This window comes from Grammomys surdaster, unplaced genomic scaffold (assembly GCF_004785775.1).
Source record: "Grammomys surdaster isolate TR1022 unplaced genomic scaffold, NIH_TR_1.0 199, whole genome shotgun sequence".
Lineage (NCBI taxonomy): Eukaryota > Metazoa > Chordata > Mammalia > Rodentia > Muridae > Grammomys > Grammomys surdaster.
This window is the reverse complement of record NW_021604644.1, coordinates 1032882-1057463: the sequence shown is the minus strand read 5'-3', so window position 1 is coordinate 1057463 and position 24582 is coordinate 1032882. Positions and strand designations below refer to the sequence as shown.

Genomic DNA, 24582 nt, shown 5'->3' with positions numbered 1-24582 from the left:
TCGCATTACTTCATTACACTCAACAGAAGTATATATGAACATAGAGCTATTAAGAAATAAGCAACAGACAAATTTGGAAACATGATATTACTTAAAATACACAGCAATGAATTTTCCAAAATCAGACGTGGAAACTGGTGATTCACGTGATTCCTAGGCTTCCATGTCTATGTCTATACCAATAAATGCCTTACCGAGAACATATAAAGTATTAGGAAAATTCTAAGACAATCTGATTCAAGAGAAACAAATTCTTTGCTATGGTTTAAGTAATTCATGGTGGTTATTTCCAACATATACTAAATCTTAAGACGTATTACTTGTGGAGCTGTGGAGATGGCTCAGTGGGTAAAAGTGCTTGCTGTGTGACCCTAATGATGTAGGCTGTATCCCTAACACAGCACTCACATAAAACGTCAGATGTCGTGGGACACATCTATAATCCCTATACTCTCCTGGGGCCATGAGAATCTGCAGGAGCTTATAGGCTAACAGTGTAGAATATATAGTATAAACGGAAACAAGAGACCCCGCCTCCAAACACAGGAGAAGAGAAGCAACTTGGAAACCCTTTCCCCACCACACATAGAGAATCAATAAAAGAAGTAATAATTTAAAAATACAGAATTATTAAATGTGGTAACTTCCATGGGGGGAAGAAAAAGTTGAATTAAAATTTTCCAGGTCTAATTTTTTTAAACTCTGTTTTTAAACTATTCTGACAAGAACTGCGGAAGCACATGTATTGTGCATTATCTTTCAAATCTTCTCGAGCCATTGAGCCAAAACACACACAAGTTCTGGAGAAATACAAACACAATCCAACATCAATCATCTAACGAGCAGTCTACTCTGCCCTTTTCCTTAAAGTTAAGGATAGGGACAAACTAAAAAGACTTCAAAATAATTGTCCAATCTTTTCTTTCTATTTCTTTCTAATACCAGAAAAACCTTTAATGGCAAAGGATTGCCCACTGTAACTAAGATCTGTCCATCAAAAGGTCATCCACTGAGACGGGGTCCTTACCCAAGGGTGGGTATTGGAAGCACATCAATATTACTTTCAAGTCCTTCTTCAAGAGTATTACCAACCATTGCCATTACTGGAAATGTAAGAAGGATTGTGGAACAGTGAAGGCAGGAAGCCAGTGTGGATGCACTATGACACAGCTAGAGCACAAGTGTGCCCAATGGACGACTCTTACAACTGGTAACTGCTCAACAGCATGAGGAACAGAGCGATGTGTTCTTTTACATAACCGAATTAAGATTACCCACGGTGAAGCCCATACCTCTCCATTTTCAAATGTTATTTCTCGGACAAGAGGGACACATTTATCTTGAATCCAGTTGTAAGTTACATCAAAATTTGTCATAGATCCCAAGTACACCATGTCTGGCACAGAACGCTGTTATAAAAACAGAAGTAAAAATTAGACTACTGAAATCTTTGCTGGTAAAACACATTAGAAAAAGGACAAACTGTGATAATTAGGAACTTGGAATTTAACTTGTGATATAAAGACCCTCCCCAGATTTAAGACAATTATCTACCAGCAATTTCATCAAATGCAGACCACTTTAAAAAGAGAACTACCCAAATGAAGTAACGAAGCTATTTCTTTCATTGAAAATGTTTTGATGGTCAGTCAGACTCACTGTGAAAAAGAAAAGATGCTGGGGGTCTAAGGCAAGCACACCTCTAGTAGGAATCAGCTATGGCTGTTTTCACTCTAAATCAGAGTATACCCAATACATAAAATGACTGAAAAACTGCTGTTGAGTTCAGGAAACATTGTGTCTAGCACTGTCCCAGGCACTGGGTGATGATTCATTTACTTCTCCCAGCTTCCCAACCCTGCAAGTTCTAGTACTCACCACTTATTTTTCTTAATGACAGAAATCTAAAGCACTCAGAAATGAAGAAACACTCCCATAACATAGGCAAAGGCACAGTCTAAGGCCAGAGGCCACGCTCATTTAATGTCCATACCATAGTAGAGACACTCTTGGGTTCTGATAAGCTAGAGATGGTGACACTGTGTAACTACTACTAAAGAAACACACCTAGGAATGCACAGGCAAATGCCTATCTGTCTAGGTCTGAATACAGCTTGTGTGTCTTCTAAAAGTTCATGAGCTGAAAGCTTGGTCCCATGTGGATTCAAGAAGTGGCAGAACTTTTAACCAAGTGGTGAGGGTGGAAGAGTGCGTACGTCACTGAGGTGCCTCCCCCAGAGGGGATTAATGTAGGTTTGCAAGACTCCATTTAAGCTTTATAGGAAAGAACAAGACTGGTCTCGACTGGTCTCTGGTTTCCTATCTCACTACACAATACATTCTGCACATGGCTTTCTCCTTCCTACTCCTTCATTATGTGGTGATACAATTTGGGGAGCCTTCTGAGTGACAGAAGGAGCAAGCCAGTCGTAGATTTTGAGCTTCACAATTGTGAGCAAAAGAAGACTCTTTTCTTAAGCACTTCACCTCAGATATGATACAGTAACAGAAACAGATTAAAATAGTATCAGAATTAGGAATAGAAAATGAGGTTTAAAAGTAATGGTGAATTATTTCTCTACATAAAAAAATAAATCTAGTATCAAAACATTATAGACACATTAAAATAAAAAAAATATAATCTTGGCCTGGTATGATGATACATGGCTTTAATCTCAGAACTTGGGAAGCCAAAGCAGGTGAAAATTTATGAGTCTGAGGCTAGCCCAGTCTACATAGTGAGTTCCAGGACAGCCAGAGCCACATAATAGAGACCTTGTCTCAAAATACAAAAAAAAAAAAAAAAAAAAAAAAAAAAGTATGAAATACAACAACAAAAAACCCTCAAACCTAACTACCTAACTATGACCTGGAAAAAAATTCATGTTTATATTTTTGGGATGTGAAACATTCATGGTGATTATCTTTATGTCAATTTAAGAAATCATAGAGCAAATTTTGCCTTAGTTGTTCCTATCATTATTCAGTATACCCAACTATTTCTATATTTAAACACACTTACAAATAATTTAGTCAAGAAGAGAACCTGGCACGGTGATTCTGTTTAATGGACAGAGTATTAACCCAACTCTGAACGGCATTGTGTTACACCAACAGACTCATGCACCTCAACTCTCAGCATAGAGCCTTCTATTCGCAGTACATGGCGACTGGAAAAGACAGCCACTACTAATCAAGGTACAAGAAATAAGAAACTATTTCTTAGGGAACGCTAAGCCTAAAAAACCCATATATCTCACACCCATCCTCTTAAGGCTCAGGATCATTGCAGAAGAGGGGGCAGAAAGGCTGTAAGAGCCCGAGGGGTAACGACTGCACAGACACAGTGCCTGTGGACACAGCAGCTATGGCCGCATGCACATGCAACACTGTGTGAGACCACACCAGACCAAATCCAACATGGAGCAGGAAGCTGGGCATACAATCCCTCTCCTATCAGTTGAGTTACTGGCAACTCATAGCTACAGGGAGAGTAAGGATAGCCAGCTTTCTGCTGGGGTGTAAGCCTGGTAAGTCAATCTCTCTCTCTCTACTGGAAAGCTACATACCTAAGAGTATTTAAGTACTGAGAATTAGGAAGAGTTGGGGGAGGAGAGTGAATATGGCATACAGTATGAAATTCTCTAAAAGAACTGATTTAAAAAAAAGTTTATTTTGGAAAATGGAAAAAAGGAAAAACTATTTAGCCAAGTTTAAAACAAACTAGGTGCTTTTACTGTCAAGAAGCTCATTTATACCCTAGCAGGTCTAGAAGTTGGCAGGTACAAGTGGTGACAAACATGGGTTCCTGTATATCTTCAACATTTAGCTCCCAGTAACAGAGACAGACAGGGAGACAAGTCAGGGGTCTCTGATGGCACTGCAGACCTGTACTTTCGGGCTCCTGTGACCAATCTTCACTCTGAAACATGGATTACTAGACCATGATGGTTTCAAAGTTACATCATTTAGTCACAGCAGGACAAGCCTTTACTCCCTTTACCACTCTGGAGGCTGAGGCAGAAGGATCTCAAGTTCAAAGCAAGCCTGGTACCTTAGTGAGAGACCCTATCTCAAAAACAGTAAAAGGCCAGAATGCAAAAATATCTGAGTGCTTGCCTGGCATACACAAATCTTTGTTTGGTTCAATCCCTAGCACTTAAAAAGTTAAAAATTAATCAATGAGTCTACTAGCATTTAAAACAAAACTAGGCTTATATTATAATTGTATTAGATATGGTGTCTTAAGCAGTCTGTAAAACAGCAACTCACCCCTGGTGGTTTGTAGATTAAATTGTCTCCACTGTACCTTTCTGGTTTTGAAAGATCTCTGATGAGGAAAAAAGCATAATAATGTATTAAGGAAAACATGGAAAACAATGTACGTTAATAAAACAGACTTCATTAATCATTGCAGTGTATGAATTATAAAACCATGAAATATATTCTTGTTCATTATTTGTCCCATCCACAAATCTATGCAATAGCAAGACAAGCATACATTTAAAGGCAAACTAAGATGAGGCAGACTTTTTAAAATAATGTTTCAGTCAGATGCTTTGGTATTATGATTTTATAAGCCTGGACTGGCAGGATCAGTGTGATAGCAATTTTGACTCTAGACTGATTTACACCTACAGATTAAGCACATTAATTTGTTCACAGAGATTAATAAAATACATTAACTTTATACTTTTTACTTTTTAAACTTGTAAATTCTAAAAAAAATATTGAATTGAAATAATCTACATCATAAAAAGTTTTAGAAAGCATGTTTGTACACTTGGAGTCATTTCCTAGGCCTAGTACAGCATCTTGCATACAAATATTTGGTCTTGTATAACAAATAGTTATCTAGTACAATAAATATGTGGTGAGAGAACGTTACAGAAAGCCCTAGGTCAAGTGAGTAAGTTTCTCTTCCTGTACATAATCTGAGGATTAAATAAACACTGATACATCCTTAGTTTCTAAAGAAGCAAAGGGTGCTAACCTTGACAGAAAGAAAGATAAGGAAGGAGCTCTAGTGGAGAAATGGGAGACACAGGTACTATGAAGAGGGAAATGGGAAAAGTGAAGAGGGGATGGAGGGCAATACTGAGAAAGAGCCAACAGGCAGAGGGATAAGATACTAAAGATTTCAAAAAGCCGTAGGGAAACATTATCTTATGTTTACTTAAGAGTCCATATGTATGTATGTATGTATGTATGTATGTATGTATGTATACGAAGTTCTAATGAAATTATACCACTGGGTGTGATGCTCTCTCCAAAAGCCATAACTATCTAACAAAAACCCAATTTGTCAGGCTTGGAACACCTTCTTTTTAGTTGTTGACAGAGTGAGTTGAGAGAGTACCAAAATAATATAGGCTACTGGTACTGTCTTTGGTTGCCCCTTAGAACTTCAAGGGACGATCCTGTTGCTGAAGACATTAAAACTTGGACACAGGTCTTGGAGAAATCAAACTGAAACTAACCTAAAAGCCCCCTCCCCGAGGACTTGTTCTCATAGTATCCGAAGATGCTATGTAATAGCCAAGGGAGAATGAAACGGCCCTACCTAGCTATAAAGCCTACAAACCACAAAATAACGAGCAAGGCAAGACATTCCCAAGTGTGTAACAGTGGCACCTACTGGGGCAAACAAAGCTGTATAACTGGACTTAACGACCTGCTTAATAGGAAGAAACCTATGCTTTGTATTGCAAACCTAGCCAGCTATCCACAGCTGCTGAGGTCATGGAACCTAGAAGAGAACTTACTGCTTCCATTTTCCTATAGTTTAATTTCTAACTGCATTCTAAATACTTACACCCACAGATACACAAAACTCATCACTCATCAAGAAGTTTCTTTTGTCAGCAGACTAATAAGACCATTACAGAAATCCAGAACTGGTTAAAATTCAGGAAAAAAGTGGCCATGAGGTACCAAAGCTAGTTGATACATCTCCAATACAACCCCTACACTAAAGTTCAGTGAATATAGTAGAAGAGGGGACAGAAAGACTCCAAGAGCCAGAGGACTCAGAAGATCTGTTGGGAGATTGTGTCTTCTTTATATGGCAGGGAAGCTGTACCCATGAAATCTCAACAATATGGCTGCATAAACAAGACTTACACAATGACAACATCAACTGACATTCCAACATGGACACAGAAATATCACAAGGCACCACCTTTAGAAGAGCTAAAGGCAGATAATTAATGGTTGCTGAGAGAGGAAGAATGAGCCTTCCCTAGGGATGAACCCACGGACAGGTTATCCAATCTGAAGTGATCATTCCTAAACAAATACACACTAAATGGGTTCAGCAAGATGTGTGTGTGTGTGTGTGTGTGTCTGTGTGTGTGTGTGCATGTACATATGTGTATACTTGTATATGTATTTATATATATGAAACAATAATTAAAGAAGCAGAGGTCATGAATTTGAGAGGGAGGAGGCTGTGTAGAAATGTAAACACACCAGTCATGTAGAATAGTCTAAAGAAACTGGAATTAAATGAGGTCACAGAAGAAATGAAATCAAAGCAGAAGGTAATGATATAGAAACAAAGAAAATATAACAAATCAGTTACTCTAATAGCTGGTTCACTGAGATGATAAGATCTACAGACTCTTGGCCCACTTAACAAAAAGAAAGAAAGCAATAACACACATTAACAGAATCAGAAATGAGCAGAGAACATCACAACAGACACCAAAGAAATACAGAATATTTTAAGGGAATACTTTTTAAAACTCTACTTCATTAAGTTGCAAAATATGAAAGAAATAGATGAATTTCTTGATTTATCCAAAATATTAAAATTAAACCAAGATGAGACCAACAACCAAAACAGACTCACAACAAAGGAGTTAACTGAAATTGTAATAAACTTCCAACTCTAAAATAAAAGCCCCGGTCCAGGTAGACTCAAAACAGACAATTATCAGACCTTCAAGGAAGAACCATAACCAACGTTTCCTAAATTCTGCAAAACAAAACAAAACAGAAACAGAAGGAAAACTCCAAAACTTGTTCTTTGAAGCCAGTATTATTCTAATACTCAAATCAGGTAATGATCAAACAAAACAAACAAACAAACAAACAAAAAACTACAGACTGTTATCCTTGATGAATAGAGAGGTAAAATCCTCAATGAGACTTAGCAGATTGAATACAAACTAATCAAGAAGCTCATCCACCATGATCAAGGTGGCTTTATCCTGGAAATTCAGGGTTGGTTCAACATCCATAAGTCAGTAGGTATAATAAACCATATACATGCACTTAAAGATAAAAAACACACGACTATCTCAATAGATGCAGAAAAAAATATCTTTGACAGAATACATGTTTTCATGATACAAGTTCTAGAGGGTAGGACTGAAGGAAACATACATATATAGATAGTAAGAACTATATATGACAAACTTACATTATTCTAAATGAAGAAACACTGAATAATCTCATTAAAATTAAGAGCAAGACAGAGCTACCCACTATCCAACTACTCCCTTGTAATACACTGCTATAAGCACTAGATGGATCAATAAGACAAGAAAAGAAAATTATAGGTATACTAATAAGAAAAGGAGGAGTCAAACTGTCTCTATTTGTAGATGATACACTATTATACATAAAGATCCCAAAAAAACTTCACAAGAAGACGTCTAGAAATAACCAACAATTTCAGAAAAGTAGGACAGTGCACAATCAGTAGCTTTTCTATAGATCAAGAGAGACATCATGAGCACAGTTCCAATTAACAGCATCAAATACAACAAAATATCTTAGAATACACCCAACCAAGGAGGGAAAAGACCTCTACAATGAAAACCTCAAATCTTTGAAGAGATTGAGAAAGACATAGTGGCCATGGTTTAGCAGAATTGATATTATGAAAATGATCATCCTACCAAAAGGAATTTAGAGATTCAATGTAGACCAAATAAAAATAGTCACAACATTCTTCACAGAAATAGAAAAAAAAAAGTCTAAATTCATATGGAACCAGAAACAATTCTAGATAGCCAAAACAATCCTGAGCAAAAAGAATACTAGGAGATTGATATTGCAGATCTCAAGATATACCATAGAGCCATAGTGACCAAAGAATAAAAGAACAGAATGGTACTGGCACAAAGCAGACACGATCCAACAGGACAAAACAGAAGACCCAGCAAATATGAGTACTTGTAACTATAACCATTTGATACCGACAAAGGCAAAGACATTCCCACATTACAGAAAAGACAACATCTTCAACAAATACTTCTGAGAGTTTTCTCAGTGTGGACATCAGTTTTGATGTCCATATTTAGAAGAATTAAATTAGACTCATACCTATAATCCTGCATAGAAATTAGATCCAAAAGTATTAAAGACCTCAATTTAAAGCCCGAAACACTAAAACTGCTAGAAGAAAACATAGGCAGCACCCTACAGCGTATGGGTGAAGAAAAGGACGTTCTGAACAGACTACATAAGGATTTAAGGATAACAATGGGTAACTGGAAACTTGCAAAACTAAAAAGCTTCTGTACCACCAAGGAAACAGTCTAGTCTCACAGAATAAGAACCTTTGCCAGCTATATATCTTAAAGAAAATTAATAACCAGCATATACAAAGAACTCAAAACACACATACACACATACACACACACACACACACACACACACACAGGTCAAGGAAACAAATGTCCCAATTTAAAATATGGGCTAGATTTCTATACAGAGTTCTCAATTGAAGAAATAAAAATAGCTTAGAAATACCTCAAAAAGCGTATATCATTCTTAGCAATGAGAGAAATACAAATTAAAATGCCTTTGAGAGTTCATCTCATTGCACACAGAATGGCACAAATGTTGGTGAGGTTGTAGAAAAGAAGAACCTCATTTACTGTTGGATGCAAATTAGTTCAGCCACTCTGGAATCTTAAAAAATCAAAACTACTTCCAGAGACAGGAAAAACAGAGGCTCTAAGGCAGAGGCTAGCTCAAAGTGTCTGAGGTGGGTCATATGGCACACATATTACACATAGACAGCAGTGATGTGAAAGCCCGGGCTGGAGGTGTTCCCACCTATGCTGTACACTGATAATGCTCACAGTGAAACACCAATAAAATCCACAAAAGCATGAAAGCAAGAACCAAGAGTCATCAACTGGAGAAGGCATCACAACAGCTATTTTATTCAGCCTAATACAACGATAAAGAGCCCCAAAGAAGTTACACTACACAACAGCCAAAGGTAGCTAAGATAGCCTCCAAGAAGAGATTGTCAAGGACAGAACCTTGAATAATTACATTCTGAGATAAAAGAAACAAGAAGAGAAAGGACCTGTGAGGGGCAAACCAGAGAGATTCAATATCAAGTGTTCTCAAGAGGAGAAAAAAGAAAGGAGGTGATGTTTCCACCTTCAGAGAATTTGAGGGGATAAACTGAAGAAAACCTACTATGTTAAACAATCAAGGAGTCAGAGATAAGCTTCATTAGAAGAAAGTCAGATTCCAAGAAGCTAAGGGTTTTTCTTTGGAAGAGTTTGAGAAAGACAAGGTAACTAAGCATAAAATACCCTTTAAAAAAAGTAGAAACGAAAAAAAAAAAGGTGGGTTTATAGCTCAAGATGAAAGTGGTGAGTTAGAAAAGAGAGAAGCATGATTTTGGCTAAAGAAAGCAGTTTCTGTCTGGGTCAGGGTGAAACTATGAGAAAGTGTGGAGACCTGATGGATCAGAGTCCCAGAGATAGCTATAGGGATAGTCTACAAGAGTGAAAAGATCAATATTAGAAAGGCAAACTTAAGACTGGAACTACAGATCAGGGTGGAACAGAAGCTTAGCATGTATAAAGCCCTGGTATGGATTCCCAGCTGAGGGAAGTATTTGTATGTGCATATGTATGTGCATGTGCATGTGTATGGAGGGTGGGGTGTGTTATTTTGATATGACCAAATACAACAAGAACTGAAAGTGAAAGAAAGATATGAAGGAAGGTGGTAGAGACATGGGGATGAAGGAAGATAACAAACTTATGCTTCTTAACTAGAAAGAGAACATGCTCAGTCACCTGAGCTGTCATGGGTTAGCAGTTTGCCTGGTATAAGGGTCAGTGAATCAACCAAATAAGAGTTCATGATTAACTGAGCCATTCCTATGCTTTTACCTACACTCTGAAATATAACCCAACAGAAAAACAAACAGTAAGGCCCTTAAAGGATTAGTCTCATGTATAAATACTGGTTGGAGACTTGAAAAGTTCTGAGGTCATCTTTAGAACATGACCAAATACAACAAGAACTGAACATGATAGCCATGCTCACCTCCTAGCAGGCTGCCAATTCACATACTTACCCAAAAGCAGAAAGGAAGGCACAGTCATCATGCAAAATACTTGCTACTCTTTCAAAAACTCTGTAATTATCTGAATCCTTCTGCTCAAAGTATCCAATGATATTTCTCTTACTGCGCTGTAAAATAAAGCATCTAATTATTTTGCAACATATAAAATTGTAAGTGCATGCTGCTTCATTTATTCTTTATTCTGTAACTCAGGTAACTCTGTTTATAGTTCAGTTAGTTCAACTGAAGAAAAATTATAGATGCAGGGATAGCATTTAATGCCTAGTCCAAAGCTATGAGCAATTATGCTGGGTTAAAAACAATATGCTACAATAAAATGTAACTGTAACTTTACTAACAATGCATGACCTCAGACTCTTCCACAGGTCTTCACCTGCCTCCACATAGCACTGTGTATGTTTACTGCATAAGACCCTGTCCACTCTCTATGCAGGCCAGTTCTTACGGCTGTGCTTGCAGACAAAACATTAAGGTTGGCATATTGTCTTGTTCAAGACAAAAAAAGGAAAACTTACTGCTTACTCTGAAATGGCAAGCTCTCCAAGCCTAGCCATCCCTTCCTGTGTACCACAACCTGTATGAGCATCCTGTATGAGCATCCATAGTGGCCCTTTGCATTTTCTAACAGGACTTACAGGCTGGAGGACAGCAATAACAAGACAGGCTCATCAGCTCACAAGGTTTGCTGTGATGTGAGCCATAAACATCCTTCATGTCTGGCTCAGGAGCTATGTTCCTCTGACAGCAACCATAAAATAGGAAGTGGCTAATTTATTAATTTGTCACTTGATAGAGACTGGAATAAGGACTAAACACTATAGTTTAAACTTTTGGTGTTTGTGTGCTATTTTTTAATAATTACTTAGTTTACAAAGAAAGGATTTGCTAAGTAAGTTTATCTATCAAGAGAGGCTCCTTTAAAGGACACTAAATTGTAGAAAGAGCTGAAATGGTGATGAAAGTAGATACTCTGTGGGTATCAACCAAGGGAAATGGGAAAACTGGTGTGTGTGTTTGACTTAAACTTCTATTTATAATTCTGGTTCCCTTTGCCTACACTAATCAATTAGTGTGGCTATATTGTATACTACACATTTTATCTGAAGTTTGGTAAACATTAGAGATTCCCTTGAGAATGAATCCCAGACAAAGTCTTTCCAGTTTGTATATGTCCAGTACGTTGCAGTAAACTGTAAGAGAATGTGCAGATTCTGTATCTGCATTTTGGTTTGTTCACATTAATTACACAGGCAGTGCACACTTCATCCACCATAAGTAACTTACATCAAGAGTGGTGACTTCATCTAGACTCTGAATCTCGTGGACTGGGTTACTTTTCTGTTGCCTGATGTAGTCTGCAAGCGCTTTCACTGATCGCTGGCCCCTGTATTCTCTCTTCATCATCATTCCATTACGAAATAATTTCAGGGTTGGGTATTTGCTTATCCTGTACCTCTGGGCTATATCAGCTAAAAGAATATATGAAAGGAAGTTAACTTTAGCACTCAGTCAGGGTGAACCTAATAGTTAAACAGTCAGAAACATTACAATTATTTATGATAGCTCTACTTTCTTGGTGAAAGAGAAAAGAAAATACTTTACACTGGTATCAGACCAGACTCTAGACTCACTGCCTGAACTTAAATTCTGAATCTCCTGCTTATAGGTTGCATAAATCTTTAACATGCATAAACTGTAATGCCCTCACTTTTCATCTGTTACAGGAAGGGTGACTTCTATTACAACAAGGGTTTTTTCATGAATCAAATACACATCACAGTATGGCACATGGATATCAGAATATAAAAATAGCAATATAATAACTATGCCTTGTGAGGTAGGGTATAAATTAAAACTACATGGCAATTGCAGCATATAAACTAGGAGGGGCGTGATATGCAGGAGGTAAATTACATATCCCAAGGCCCTTGCAGTGCTCAGAAAGTGGCAGAAGTACTTACAACATTTGCTAAGTCAAGGCTGCACTGTTTCTCTCCAGGACAAGCATTTAGAGAATACTAAAGGAATATTAGAGGTTAAGGTTGGAGTTCTCAAAAGAGATGGTAGATAAAAGCCTATATGTAAATGTGGATTAGTCACATAAACCTTCACTCTCCAGCACACTACATATGCTCTCTGACAAATAAACATCTACAGCAACACACAGAGACAATGACATTTAATTAAAATGCTTTAAAACAGGACTGGAGAGATGGCTCAGTGGTTAAGAACACTGACTGCTCTTCCAGTGGTCCTGAGTTCAATTCCCAGCAACCATATGGTGGCTCACAACCATCTGTAATGGGATCCGATGTCCTCCTCTGGTGTGTCTGAAGACAGCTACAGGGTACTCATATACATTAAATAAATAATAAGAAAAAACAACAAATAATTTTTAAAAACGGTTTAAAATTGGATCAACAGGTCCTCTGACCACTGATGCAATGGCTGTCTAGAGAATTGAAAATATCTCTCTTAAAAGTTAAAATTTTCCCAAATATCTCCCAGAGGCTGGTTTAATAAAGGATGGGTAACTTTATTAAAGTGTCCATAATATACAGTACCAGACTGTTACATAAGAGAATAAAAGAATGCTGTGTGTTTCTGAAGGATGCAGTATAAAGTGAAAAACCAGCAAGATGTGAGAGCAAAAAAATGTAGAGAAGAAATATAAATAAATGTGTGTACAAACACACAAACATGCTCCAGCTTAGACATTTGTCCCTCTTCTACTTTCAAAGGAGAAAAGAAGAAAGAAGAAAATTGAAAGAAAAGAAATAAGAAATGCTATGGAAGAAATTTAGATTTCATTCTTACATTTGGTTTTATAGTTCTGAGCTTGAAACCATGTAAATATTTAACATGGGTATAAAATATTTAAAACATTAATACCAATATTACTGCTTTGACAGATTTTTGGTAGATAAAGTATTTGATATCAATAATGTCACTAAGAATCAAGAGTCTCAGCCTAAGGGAATAAAATACAAAGTTGAGAAACACTTCATGCTATCAGCTTCGGCAAAGAATATTTGGATAAGACTTCCGAAGAACAGGCAACAAGAGCAAACAGGCAAATGGGATTACCTCAAACAAGCTGAAATACCCAACAAAGGGGAGAGAGAACTTGTAGAGACCATATCCAGTGGATCAGCACGGCTCCCAGTTGAGGGATGGGGCCACCCACCCACCTCAAAAATATTAGTCCAGAATTCCTCCTGTCAAAAGGAACTGCATGGACAGAGAGTGGAGCAGAGGCTGAAGGAAAGGCCATCTAGAGACTGACCCTCCTGGGGATCCGTCCCATCTGCAGTCACCAAACCCAGACACTATTGCTGATGCCAAGAAGCACTCGTTGAAAGGAGCCTGGCATAGCTGTCCCCTAAGAGGCTCTGCCAGAGCCTGACCAATACAAATGCGGATGCTCACAGCCAACCATTGGACTGAGCACGTGGACCCCAATGTAGGGTCCAGGGTAAGGACTGGAGGAGCTGAGGGTGTTTGCAACTCCATAGGAAGAAAAACAATATCAACTAACCAGACCTCCCAGAGCTCCCAGGGACTAAACAACCAACCAAAGAATACACATGAGGGGACCCATGGCTCCAGCCATATACGTAGTAGAGGATTGCCTTATCGGGCATCAATGGGAGAAGAGACCCTTGGTTCTGTGGAGGCTCGATGACCCAGTGTAGGGGAATGCTAGGGTGCTGAAGCTGGAGTGGGTGGGTGGGTGAGCACCCTCATAGAGGCAGGGGGAGGGGATAGGGGGTTTGTGGAGGAGAAACTGGAAACAGGGATAACATTTGAAATGTAAATAAACAAAATAACCTATAAAGACACACATATACAAAATAAAACTACACACACACAAGCTTTTACCCAGCAAACGAAACAATTTTTTAGAGTTTCAGAGACAATCTATTGACCGGAAAATATATGTAAATTAACACTGAACAGAGTCAACATTCAAAATTTATAAAGAATTCAAACAAGTATACTGTAAAAATATAAGTAACTCAATTTAAAAGTGGGTAAAAGATCTGAATAGATAGTTCATAAAAGTAGGTATATTAAGGAAGATATATGGGGGAGAAATGCCACCACCACCAACCATCAGGGAACTGTAACTCAAAACCACAAGGAGAGGCTAAAAAACAGCACAGAGGTAGAAGAACTCTTGCCTAGTCTAGCCTGGCACCAGCAACACACACAGGAAAAGTACAAAGACACCAGGCACTCCAACTTGATAGACTCTTAACAAAAAGACAAAAGATAACAAGTGTTGGTGAGGAGATGAAAAGGGAAACTTTTGCATTACTTTTGGTGAGAATGTAAAAGAGCTGAAAGAATCATTATAGACAACAGTGCAAAAATTCCTTAGAAAATTCAAAGGAGAACAATGTTGAAGAGAGCACACTCCTATGTTATAAAAGCTCTAGTCACAGCATTCAAGATACAGAATCACCTAAATGCCTCTGCCTACCACTAATGGTGAAAAAAACCAAGTGTAACAGATTGCAAGCAATTAAAAAATAATGACACCTTGTAACTTGTTACAACATGAATGAATCTAGAAGGTCTAAGTGGTATAAATCAAGCACAAAACTGCATGATCTCAACGATATGTGGAATCTAAAAAACAGTCTGATTTTAAAAAGAGTACAATGGCAATTACTGGAGACCAGGGTAACTAAGGGGCTGGGGAAGCTAAAAAATGCTGGTCAGAAAATACATAATCAAATTCAGGAGGAATAAATCTAGAGGGTTTTGTACATCAAGGTAACAATAGTTAATGACACCATGCTAAGTTTTGAAAATAGGGTGTGCTATGAGTTTTCACCATAAGAATCAAAACCATGAAAAACTATGCATTTGTTAGTGACCTTTAACCATTCAGGTATATATACTTCAAAATATTGCATTTATTAATTCATAAGAATAAATAATCAATAAAACCAAAGTGATTCAGCACACTTGAATTGGAAGTAACACTGATTTCTTTTTTAAATTTGTTTGTACTGCTACATACAAACAAAACCAGGCTCTTGCCTATGAAGGCGATCATTTTAGCACTGAACACATCCCTAGTTTAGCATAAATTTTAATATGCTTTTCTCTCTAAATAGTGTTTGTGGAGATCTTTATTCTGATGGCTATTATCAGTGACTTACTTAATGCCAATAAGTATAAAGATTTAAATAAATGGAAACATTCCCATGAAAAATATAACTTTCAAAACCCAACCAACAAGAAATCAAACATATAAATGGTCCCAAAATTATTGAAGAAGTTTAAATTGTAACTTAACCTCTGCAACACACACAAAAAAAACTTCATTCCTTGCCAATTTCATTTAGCAAATACTAGAAAAAGTCTTAGGAGTCAGAAATGTCACTTAAATTATCCCAGCAAATACAAACAGATGAAATACTTCTCAACTTGTTTATGTTTCCATGATATATTTGAGAAAATGGAAAGGGCATGCATTGTGGAAAGAGAAAAGTCCTCACTAACCTTACTTAAGAACATATGTAAAATTATCAAACAAGCTAGCAAAATTCATTTAGCACTGTATGCCATGGAGAATATATCATAATCAAGCTTGACTTAGCCTAGCACTTCAGTTTAGATTAATATTTTAAAATCAGTTAAAACAACTCACAACCCTAAAAAAAGAAATATCGTATTACTTTGAAAGGAGCAGAAAACCATTCAATAAAATTCAACATCCATTCACATTTCAGAAATAGAAGTGAATGGATTCCTTTATCCGATAAAAGATATTTAAATAAATACCAAATAACTTAATGAAACACTAAAAGCTTTGCCACTGATGTCTGCTTAGAGCTTTTAGTGTAATATGCTGGCAGGGGCATATTTACACTTTAAAGAACAATCTACAGAAGGTACTTCACTGCCAGGCAGGATAGTAGGTAGCAAACATCTACTGCTTCACTAAAATAACTAGCAAAAATTGGAGTTTTAAAAAAAGTATAGTTTTAAAGATATGAGAAACCATGAAAGCCACAATGACTAAATAAACTGAAATGTCCATCAAAAAAAAAAGTCCCTTTCTAGAGCCAAGATCACAGCCACGTTCTTCCCTAGAGGTTTCCTTTTGGAAATTAAATTGGCAGTTGTAGTTTAGGAGTCAGTGTTACTCCTGCAAAAGCAAAAGAGACAGATGCCATGAAGCCTTTCACAGACAACACACCTGCCCAGCAGAGGAGCCTGGGAGGGCCCTGAGACACAAAGCATAGTCTCAAAGGGCATTTACTGAGTGTCAGGGCAACACAGGAGACTGAGGATGGGTGTTGAGGTGAAGCAGGCAGAAGACAGAGGAAGGCTGCTTTAGCCTTGGGGTCCTTAGGGGACAATATTTACTCAGGCATGGAACCTGTAACCCTGAGTCAGGATCAGACACTGCCATGAGACTTGACAGATTTTGGAGTCCCATATAGACAAGAAAGCACTATAAGGCTCAAAAGATACATTTGGATTGTTTTTTAACAGGATCTCAGTATGCAACCCAAGCTGCCCTCAGATTTGCTATGTAGCCCAGTTTAGCCTTGAACTCAGGATCCACCAACTTGCATGCACCATCATACCTGGCAAGACCAAAGGTTTGTATGACAAACTAGAAGAGAGGTATTTGTTACATACACAAGAAACAAATGATCATATGGATAAAAAACAAAACAAAGAAAACTGCATTTTAAAAGGACCATCAAAAACCAAGTGAACTAAAGAAATTGTTCAATTCATGAATCACAGATGGCCAATAAAACATAAAAACATGCTCAGTTGAAATCAGGAAGTTATTAATTTAAACTGCCAGATAAAATTTTGTTCATCATTTTGGCAAAACCAAAACCAAATCCTCAAAATTTAAACTGAAAATATCAAGCCCTACAAAGATCCTGTCATGTACAACTTAAGTGTACAGTTAATGTTAACATAAATTAGGTGAGTTTCTAAGCTTCCAGCAAGGGGTGAACATATCTGGTCTTTATTTACTCCAAGGGTCTGGTAGGAAAGATATGTGACAGACCAGCACAAAAATGACTAGTCTCATAGGAGTGGTTTTATTTTAAATTTGCAATCTAAGAATCAGTTTAAAAGATTCTTAGTAAAAGATTCTACTAGAGACACTATAATGCTTTCAATTTTCTTTTTGTAAATATCTTAATTAGTTCTTTGAGAATTTTATACAATGTATTTTGATCATTTTCACTCCTCTCCCTTAACTTCTCCTAGATTCTCCTCAAGCCCTACCTATCTAACCAAATTGCATTCACAGGTTTGGTCTCTGTTGTTTCCCCCTTTTAACTTTCTAAAACTGATAAATCGATGAGTGTAATGAAAACATAATACATTAATAGAAAAAGGTTTTATATAGCAGAGTATAGTAAGATCAGAGAGACCCTGAGGGTCTGCAGTTCTGTTAATAGCATTTGAATGCTATTCTGTTTGTAATAACTTGGCCAGATAGCTATGGGGTTGGACTTTGAAAATATTCACCTAGCAGAAACAGAAACACTATAAAGAACTGCTGCAGTACTCCTGGCATAGGCGGCCAGAGCCTGTTTCCCTAGTCAGTCATTATAACTATCAGGCTGCCTTAAAAATCTGGTTATGGCCGGGCGGTGGTGGCACACGCCTTTAATCCCAGCACTCGGGAGGCAGAGGCAGGCGGATTTCTGAGTTCAAGGCCAGCCTGGTCTACAGAGTGAGTTACAGGGCAGCAAACCCTGTCTCGAAAAACCAAAAAAAAAAAAAAAAAAAAAATCTGGTTATGAAGAAAAAAGTTAACTAATATTTGAAGGCTATTAGGAGACCAGTCAATGAATTAATTCTCAAACATCATAGGAGCAGGTATACTGCACAATGAGGTAATTTTTAATTATTAAGAAGTAAAACTCTTAAAATTACATTGATCAATAATTTCAGACATAAAGGTGACTTTTCATAAGCTTTGGCCAAAAGCAATTTTAAGATAATTACAGCTTAACATTTTAACGATGCAACAAAGAATGACTTCAGGGGTATAATAAATGCTTTTTAAAAAATTAACTAGAGCCTTCTGCCCCTGCCTGCTCCTCCGGGCTGGAGCAGACACAGAGTAGGTCTGCTCCCGTCCTGTGGAGAAACTGAATCCTGAGTCATCCAGGAGCCACTGCACTCAGAGCAGCTGGTAAGAACTCCATCTCACTCCCTAAACCCCAGAGATAGATCGGGGAGCCAGGGACATCCAGGGCACAGCAGCTACCCAAACCCCGCCCCTCCGGAATTCCACTTCCCTTCTGCCCCTGCCTGGTCCTCCGGGCTGGAGCAGACACAGAGTCAGTCTGCTCCTGTCCTGTGGAGAAACTGAATCCTGAGTCATCCAGGAGCCACTGCACTCAGAGCAGCTGGAACCACTGCACTCAGAGCAGCTGAAACTGAATCCTGAGTCATCGAGGACCCACTGCACTCAGAGCAGAAGGATTTCCAGATCCAAGAGGTGGCCTGAGTCCCAGGAGTTATTCCACCCAGGAGATTAGGAGCATAAGACCACAGAGACCGCTGGACTCTGAGGAGCTCTGCAATAAGCAAGATAACTGGAAATACAGACTCCAGTTTTACACAGTGAGAGCAGGTACCACTAGAGTTAACCAGATGGCGAAAGGCAAGCACAAGAACATAAGCAACGGAAACCAAAGTTTCTTGGCATCATCAGTGCCCAATTCTCCCAATATAGCAAGCCCTGAACACCCCATCACACCTGAAAAGCAGGATTCAGAATTAAAATCACTTCTCATGATGATGATAGAGGATTATAAGAAGGAATTAAGTAACTCCCTTAAAGAAATACAGGAGAGTACAAGTAAACAGATAGAAGCCCTTAAAGAGGAATCACAGAAATCCCTTAAAGAAATGGAAGAAAACACAAAGAAGGAGTTAAACAAAAACATTCAGGACCTGAAACTAGAAATAGAAACAATAAAGAAAGTTCAAAGGGAGACAACCATGGAGATAGAAAACCTAAGAAAGAGATCAGGAGTCACAGACGCAAGCATCACCAACCGAATACAAGAGATAGAAGAGAGAATCTCAAATGCAGAAGATACGGTGGAAAATATTGACACAGTTGTCAAAGAAAATGCAAAACGCAAAAAACTCCTAACTCAAAACATCCAGGAAATCCAGGACACAATGAGAAGACCAAACCTAAGGATAATAGGTATAGATGAGAATGAAGATTCCCAACTTAAAGGGCCAGTAAATATCTTCAACAAAATTATTGAGGAAAACTTCCCTAACCTAAAGAACAAGATGCCCATAAACATACAAGAAGCCTACAGAACACCAAATAGACTAGACCAGAAAAGAAATACCTCCCGTCACATAATAATCAAAACATCAGATGCACAAAACAAAGAAAAAATACTAAAAGCAGTAAGGGAAAAAGGTCAAGTAACATATAAAGGCAGACCTATAAGAATTACACCAGACTTCTCACCAGAGACTATAAAAGCCAGAAGAGCCTGGACGGACATCATACAGACACTAAGAGAACACAATTGCCAGCCCAGATTACTATACCCAGCAAAACTCTCAATCACTATAGATGGTGAAACCAAGATATTCCATGACAAAACCAAATTTGCACAATATCTTCCCACAAACCCAGCACTTCAAAGGATAATTGATGGAAAATGCCAACACAAGGAGGGAAACTACAACCTAGGAAAAGCAAGTAAGTAATCTTCCAACAACCCCCAAAAAAGATACAAACATAACTTTACCTCTAATAAAAAAAATAACAGGAAGCAACAATCATTTTTCCTTAATATCTCTTAACATCAATGGTCTCAATTCCCCAATAAAAAGACGCAGACTATCAGACTGGATACACAAACAAGACCCAGAATTTTGCTGCATACAAGAAACGCACCTCAGTGACAAAGACAGACACTACCTCAGAATAAAAGGGTGGAAAACAATTTTTCAAGCCAATGGTCCCAAGAAACAAGCTGGAGTAGCCATTCTAATATCAAATAAAATCGACTTTCATCCAAAATTAATCAAAAAAGATAAGGAAGGACACTTCATACTCATCAAAGGAAAAATCTACCAAGGTGAACTCTCAATTCTGAACATCTATGCTCCAAATGCAAGGGCACCTACATACATAAAAGAAACTTTACTAAAGCTCAAAACACACATTACACCTCACACAATAATAGTGGGGGATTTCAACACCCCACTGTCAGCAATGGACAGATCATGGAAACAGAAACTAAACAGAGACACTTTGAAATTAACAGAAGTTATGAACCAAATGGACTTAACAGACATCTATAGAACATTTCATCCTAAAACAAAAGAATATACCTTTTTCTCAGCACCTCATGGTACCTTCTCCAAAATAGACCATATAATTGGTCACAAAACAAGCCTCTACAGATACAAAAAGATTGAAATAATCCCTTGCATCTTATCAGATCACCACGGACTAAGACTGGTCTTTAATAATGACAAAAACAATGGAAAACCCACGTACACATGGAAACTGAACAACTCTCTACTCAATGATGACTTGGTCAAGGAAGAAATAAAGAAAGAAATAAAAGACTTTTTAGAATTCAATGAAAATGAGGACACATCATACCAAAACTTGTGGGACTCCATGAAGGCAGTGCTAAGAGGAAAGCTCATAGCTCTAAGTGCCTACAAAAAGAAACTGGAAAGACCACACACTAACAAGTTGACTGCACAACTAAAAGCTCTAGAACAAAAAGAAGCAAATACACCCAGGAGGAGTAGAAGGCAGGAAATAATCAAACTCAGGGCTGAAATCAACCAAGTAGAAACAGAAAGAACAATACAAAATATCAATAAAACCAGGAGTTGGTTCTTTGAGAAAATCAACAAGATAGATAAACCCTTAGCCAGATTAACCAGAGGGCACAGAGACAGTATCCAAATTAATAAAATCAGAACTGAAAAGGGAGACATAACAACAGAAACTGAAGAAATTCAAAAAATCATCAGATCCTACTACAAAGGCCTATACTCAACAAAACTGGAAAACCTGGATGAAATGGACAATTTCCTAGACAGATACCAGGTACCGAAGTTAAACCAGGAGCAGATAAACCATCTAAATAGTCCCATAACCCCTCAGGAAATAGCAGCAGTCATCAAAAGCCTCCCCACTAAAAAAAGCCCAGGACCAGATGGTTTTAGTGCTGAATTCTATCAGACCTTCAAGGAAGACCTAATACCAATTCTCTTCAAACTATTCCACAAAATAGAGACAGAAGGAACACTACCCAATTCGTTCTATGAAGCTACAATTACACTCATTCCCAAACCCCACAAGGACCCAACAAAGAAAGAGAACTTCAGACCAATCTCCCTTATGAACATCGATGCAAAAATACTCAATAAAATTCTAGCAAACCGAATCCAAGACCACATCAAAACAATCATCCATCATGATCAAGTAGGTTTTATCCCAGGAATGCAGGGATGGTTCAATATTCGGAAATCCATCAATGTAATCCACTATATAAACAAACTTAAAGAAAAAAACCATATGATTATCTCACTAGATGCTGAGAAAGCATTTGACAAAATTCAACATCCCTTCATGATAAAAGTCTTGGAAAGATCAGGAATTCAAGGCCCCTACCTAAACATAGTAAAAGCAATTTACAGCAAACCAGTAGCCAACATCAAGCTAAATGGAGAGAAACTTGAAGCAATCCCACTAAGATCAGGGACTAGACAAGGTTGCCCACTCTCCCCCTACCTATTCAATATAGTACTGGAAGTCTTAGCCAGAGCAATTAGACAGCAAAAAGAAGTCAAAGGGATACAAATAGGAAAGGAAGAAGTCAAAATATCGCTATTTGCAGATGATATGATAGTATACTTAAGTGACCCCCAAACTTCCACCAGAGAACTCCTAAACCTGATAAACAACTTCAGCAAAGTGGCTGGTTATAAAATCAACTCAAACAAATCAGTAGCCTTCCTCTACATGAAAGATAAACAGACTGAAAAAGAAATTAGGGAAATGACACCCTTCACAATAGTTGCAAATAATATAAAATACCTTGGTGTGAATCTAACCAAGCAAGTGAAAGACCTGTATGACAAGAACTTCAAGTCTCTGAAGAAAGAAATTGAAGAAGATCTCAGAAGATGGAAAGATCTCCCATGCTCATGGATTGGCAGGATTAATATAATAAAAATGGCCATCTTGCCAAAAGCAATCTACAGATTCAATGCAATCCCCATTAAAATCCCAACTCAATTCTTCACAGAGTTAGAAAAGGAAATTCTCAAATTCATATGGAATAACAAAAAACCCAGGATAGCGAAAACTATTCTCAACAATAAAAGAACTTCTGGAGGAATTACCATCCCTGACCTCAAGCTGTACTACAGAGCAATAGTGATAAAAACTACCTGGTATTGGTACAGAGACAGGCAGGAAGATCAATGGAATAGAATTGAAGACCCAGAAATGAACCCACACTCCTATGGTCACTTGATCTTTGACAAAGGAGCTAAAACTGTCCAGTGGAAAAAGGACAGCATTTTCAACAAATGGTGCTGGTTCAACTGGAAGACAACATGTAGAAGAATGAAAATTGATCCATTCTTATCTCCTTGTACAAAGCTCAAGTCTATGTGGATAAAGGACCTCCACATAAAACCAGATACACTGAAACTAATAGAAGAGAAGGTGGGGAAAAGCCTCGAATACTTGGGCACAGGGGAAAAGTTCCTGAACAGAACTCCAATGGCATATGCTCTAAGATCGAGAATTGACAAATGGGACTTCATAAAATTGCAAAGTTTCTGTAAGGCAAAGGACACTGTCAATAGGACAAAACGACAACCAACAAATTGGGAAAAGATCTTTACCAATCCTTCATCTGATAGAGGGCTAATATCCAATATATACAAAGAACTCAAGAAATTAGACTCCAGACAACCAAATTACCCTATTAAAAAATGGGGTATAGAGCTTAACAAAGAATTTTCAACAGAAGAAACTCGAATGGCCGAGAAGCATCTAAAGAAATGTTCAGCATCCTTAGTCGTCAGGGAAATGCAAATCAAAACAACCCTGAGATTCCATCTCACACCAGTCAGAATGGCTAAGATTAAAAACTCAGGTGATAGTAGATGCTGGCGAGGGTGTGGAGAAAGAGGAACACTCCTCCATTGTTGGTGGGACTGCAAGATGGTGCAACCACTTTGGAAATCAGTCTGGCGGTTCCTCAGAAAATTGGACATAGCATTACCTGAGGATCCAGCTATACCACTCCTAGGCATATACCCAGAAGATGCTCGAACATATAACAAGGACATATGCTCAACTATGTTCATAGCAGCCTTATTTATAATAGCCAGGAGCTGGAAAGAACCCAGATGTCCTTCAACTGAGGAATGGATTCAAAAAATGTGGTATATTTACACAATGGAGTATTACTCAGCTATTAAAAACAATGAATTCGAGAGGTTCCTAGGTAAATGGATGGAACTAGAAATTATCATCCTGAGTGAGGTAAGCCAATCACAAAAGAAGACACATGGTATTCACTCACTGATTATTGGATATTAGCCTAGAACCTTGAAATGCCCAAGATGCAACTCACAGGCCACATGAAGCCCATAAAGAAGGAAGACCAAGTGAGGGTGATTCGGTCCTTCTTAGAAGGAGCAACAAAATACTCAAGGGAGCAAATATGGAGACAAAGTGAGGGACAGAAACTGAAGGAGGGGCCGTCTCAAGACCACCCCACCTGAGTATCTATCCCATGTGCAATCACCAAAGGTAGATGCTGATGTGGAAGACAGGAAGTGCATGCTGATAAGAGCCTGATATGGATATCTCCTCAGAGGCCTTCAAGAGTCAGACATATTCAGAGGCAGATGCTCACAACTAGCCATTGAACTGATCATGGGGTTCTCAATGGAGGAGTTAGAGTGAAGACTGAAGGAGCTGAAAGGGTTTGTGGCACCATGAGGAGAGCAACAATACCAACCAACCACAGCTCCCAGGGTCTAAACCACCAGCCTGGGAGCACTTAGGGGGGAATCCAGGGCTTCAGCTGAATATGTAAAAGTGGAGGGCCCTGCTGGGCATAGGTGGAAGAAGAGAACCTTGACCTCATGAAGGCTGGATGCCCCAGGGGGTGGGAATTTTGAGGGTGGGGAGGTGG

The 24582-nt window shown here is 38.2% G+C and overlaps 1 protein-coding gene across 2 annotated transcripts in view; it reads right to left on the bottom strand.

Annotated features, from left to right (window-relative positions):
- Positions 1 to 24582, bottom strand: part of Erp44 (endoplasmic reticulum protein 44) — a 91489-nt gene that overhangs the window by 18638 nt on the left and 48269 nt on the right. For both annotated transcript variants that reach the window (XM_028770275.1, XM_028770274.1), the window contains exons 5-8: positions 11636 to 11820; positions 10343 to 10458; positions 4273 to 4330; positions 1293 to 1409 (exon numbers count right to left, since the gene is read on the bottom strand). In XM_028770275.1, coding sequence (XP_028626108.1) covers positions 1293 to 1409; positions 4273 to 4330; positions 10343 to 10458; positions 11636 to 11820 — 476 coding nt within the window. The remainder of the gene's footprint in view (positions 1 to 1292; positions 1410 to 4272; positions 4331 to 10342; positions 10459 to 11635; positions 11821 to 24582) is intronic.